Here is a 3,752-nt window from a genome sequence, read left to right on the forward strand (position 1 = left end):
TGCAATTAACTTTGTGAACGTTTCAAAGCAGTATTGAGTGGTTATGGTGTGCATCCTCTCCTTGCTGAGTGGCTGAAGGTGTGAGGGAGGGGTTTGAGGACTGGGGTTTGGTTTTTTATTCCAGAAGGAGGTGAATCTCGCAGTTCTTGGAAGAGTACTTAGTCTGTGCTAGCTGGAGTACTTCTGAAGTACTGAGTTACTGATACTGGGTCTCTTCTACAATCCAGAGTATTACGTTGGGAATCTCCTTACAAAAATACTACGTTCACTTAGATATTGAAATCTTACTTCTGTAAAAATAATCATCCAGAGAAAATACCGTTTCTTCCTGTAAACCTACTCATTACTGTTGCTTACAGCAAGCCTTGTCAGATCTATTTAAAAGGTGAGGGTAACAAGATCTGTACAGGATGAGCTTTCTAGTTTGCTTTCATCTTCCTGCACAGCCATTAGCGCTTGGATTTAATGCACTTTCTTGTGGTTACAGGTACAAAAAACCCACTGACTTTAAAAGGAAGAAATTGCAACTGTTGACCAAGAAACCACTTTACCTTCACCTCCATCAAACATTGCACAAGGAATGACCCCAGTTGTGAGACCTCTGTGAACTGAACCACAAATCCTGGTAGCTGTGTAGTAGCCTTAGGCTCCGAGGGGCAGGAAGATGACTCTGTTCATGCCAGTAGGTCACACGAGACCATCTCCCACTGCACAGCACTACTTCAGGGGCAGGAACAAGACCACCATGCAAATGCAAGATTTTTTTCAGTAACTTCCAGCTACAGGTTTTTTTAAGAGCCTTGATATAGGTTGACTGCTTTTCCTAAGTTTGCTGTTCATCACTTTTTATCTTTAACCATTCTTCTCCTTTTGCCTCAAGCTCCCTCTGAGGATGCAGAGTGCCCTTTGTCAAACCTGCAGCAATAAAGATGTGGCAGGTCTACTAACTGTTTACACTGCTGTGCTATTGTAGTTCCTCTCATCTGCATTTCAGAGTCCTCTGGAGTGGGCAGGGTGACAGAAGACTGGAGAGAAGGACAAGGTGGGCTGGGAAGGAGCTTGAGGTACTGCAAGTGCTTTGAAGTGAGGGAGTGGAGGATGCAGGTCAGATGGGTGGCCATGAGTCCCTGTGGTCAGGTCAGGAGGAGGACAAGTGCAGATGAGAACACTGAACATGTTTTGAATACATGTTACAATCTTTTCAGTCACTGTTACTCCCTAATAGAACTATTCTTTTTTGGATCTTGTCACAGAGTGGTTTGCAAAGGCAGATGGGGGATAAAGAGGCCTTCTCGAGGGCTTTGTCCTGGTTGCAGTGGGCGTTTTGCCATTTCAGTGACAGCAGGACTGGCCCTCAGTGCTGAAGTTTCAATTTTCCAGAGCTTTATATAAAGTAGGTCTGGCTAGCAGGCTGATCCACGTTCTACATGAAACTGCTGTTCTTATGGAAACTGATTGTATGCAGTTTTCTGCATATTTTGTGCAAATCTGGAAACTTACTCAAAAATTGCCTTTTTATGTAAGTAGGTAGGATTATCATTTATTTTCTGTATTTTTTATTTGGTGCATAATAAGCTGCAGGACATTGGCTTATTATGACACACTTGCATTCACCTTTTGACCTGAAAAAGGGAAAGAAGTAGAACCCAGTCAAATCTTTCATATATTTGCGTGGATATTTAATATGATACTTTATGGTTTGATAAACTTCTTGCATATCTAACTAGTGCCTGAATACTCTGCTATGCTAACTACAGAGCCAGCTCCCAAAATAGCATCAATTATTTTAAACAGCCTGGATGCAGGTGAATCATCCATTCCTCTTTTCTGTCACTTCACCCAAGATGTTCCATCATGTGTTAAGGGATGTTACTTTTCCTCATGCCATTTGTCTGTCTCTACTCAGCTGTTCAGCATTTTTGGCTTTATCATAATGATTAGGATGAAAAGCTGGTTTTGAATGTCCTAATCTTCTTGCCTTTCTTTGCTCTGGTATAACTAGGAATGACATTATTTAGGTGTTACAACAGAAGTCAGCAATACTTTCCCAAATTCCACTGCTGGTTGGAGGGGAAAAAGGGCAGTTGAATTGTCCTGTTTATGGATCTTTACAATATCCCACTGGTTTTAAAGCTGATGGGAGATGATCAAGATACCCCTGTGAGTTATGGAAACTCCTCTGAATGGAGCATTCTGGACACCAGACTAAAGGAGAATACTACACTGCTAAAAACCAAATACAAATCATCCTCTGAACTCTGCAAAAGGACAAAGCAAAACATTAGTCTGTGGTTGCAACTAATCCGAGCTTGGCTCATATACCTGTCAGTGGTCCCTGGCTAGCTCAGCACTTGTTCTGACCAAGGAATTGCAGGATCTGAGCATCCCTGAAAGGTGGAAGGGCTGGTTCTGGAGTTCGGTCCAGCTGCCATCCAGGGTAAGCACTGCAGTTGGGTGTGTGTGTCAAAGGTGAATGCTGCTGCATCCAGAGGGAGATTCCATCCAACTTTAGTTACTGTTAGCTAGGATGGGCAAGGGGAGAGACACTGAGTATCACAAAGGTTTGTATGGGGAAGGAAAGATCCTGGATTTGGAGAACTTGACTTTTAATCATGGATGTTCATCAATGTATGTATCATCAGCCAGCCACCCTGCAAACTGAAATACTGTCCCTTGAAGTATAAACCCATCGTTTCTGCTGCTTACCTGGACCCTTCCCCAGCTTGTAGATGTCTGTATTAATGCCAGTTTTATGAAATGTCAACTTGGAAGTATTTTTGTTAAATACACAAGTAGAGCTTTGTATTTAACTGATTGTGAATTAATGTCTGTTGAGTGTGAAATACCATTTTTAAAGTTGCTTCTATCCCTTGCCTTCTTTCTGTGAACTCAGTGCCAGGACTGCTGCTGCACACACCACAGGCTTGGGGATTGTTTTATGCTTCAGTGATGTTCCAGCTTGTCTTTCATCTGAAATCTAAAGCTTTACACTTGTACTGTAAGAATGTAATACCTAGGTGGCAACTTTAATGGCTGCTTGTACTCTGGCAGTAAAGCTGTAATGGCCTCCCAGTGGAGTTTTTTATTATTCTGCATTGTTTTCCTTTTTTCCTCCCTCAGGCTGCCTTTTGGACAGTGCAATGCACTTGTGAGAAACCTTACTCACTGAGACAGTCAAAAGCCTGCTATTCCAAATGCTTGCACTAACACTTGACCTGCCAATGTATGGTGTGCTTTGAAAGTTGTTCAGTGGCGGTAGCTGCAGTAGATGTTTACATGGTTGACATACTCCCAACTCTGCTTTACAGAAAGCTGCTTTCTTTTCTGATGGAAGTAAAAAAGGTTCTCCAAATCTAGCCTTCCTTTTAAAGAGGCTGAATTGCTCTTAACCCTGAGGAAGATGAAAACTCAGTTCTCAAACTTCACTTGATGCTGCAAGGTGCTCTGGAAAGCAGAAAGCAATTAGGGAAATTCTAAGTTTCTCTACTGGAGAGGCACTGTAGAAACACAGGTCAACTCCACAACCTCATTAAGGTTTCCAACTCTGGAAGCTGTAGCCCTCATGGTCCTGATTACATGAAGCAAGTCCATATTCTGTCAGAGTAGATCAGCGTGAGGGTAAACATGGTCATTACCCTGCAGCAGCATTAATTTGGCCTTGATTCAATTCTTGTTCTCAGAACTGTAGCATTCTCTGTCACATTACTGAACCAATATCCTTTCTGAACAAAACATGGCACTGAAACAAAGCC

The 3,752-nt window shown here is 42.4% G+C and overlaps 1 protein-coding gene across 1 annotated transcript in view; it reads left to right on the forward strand.

Moving 5' to 3' along the window:
- The window catches only part of AIDA (axin interactor, dorsalization associated), a 43,644-nt gene extending 40,572 nt beyond the window's left edge, over positions 1 to 3,072 (forward strand). Inside the window, exon 10 of the mRNA XM_036404629.2 lies at positions 488 to 3,072. Coding sequence (XP_036260522.1) covers positions 488 to 584 — 97 coding nt within the window. The 3' untranslated portion in view covers positions 585 to 3,072. The remainder of the gene's footprint in view (positions 1 to 487) is intronic.
- Positions 3,073 to 3,752: the final 680 nt, after the last annotated feature.

This window comes from Molothrus ater, chromosome 3 (assembly GCF_012460135.2).
Source record: "Molothrus ater isolate BHLD 08-10-18 breed brown headed cowbird chromosome 3, BPBGC_Mater_1.1, whole genome shotgun sequence".
Taxonomy (NCBI): Eukaryota; Metazoa; Chordata; class Aves; order Passeriformes; family Icteridae; genus Molothrus; species Molothrus ater.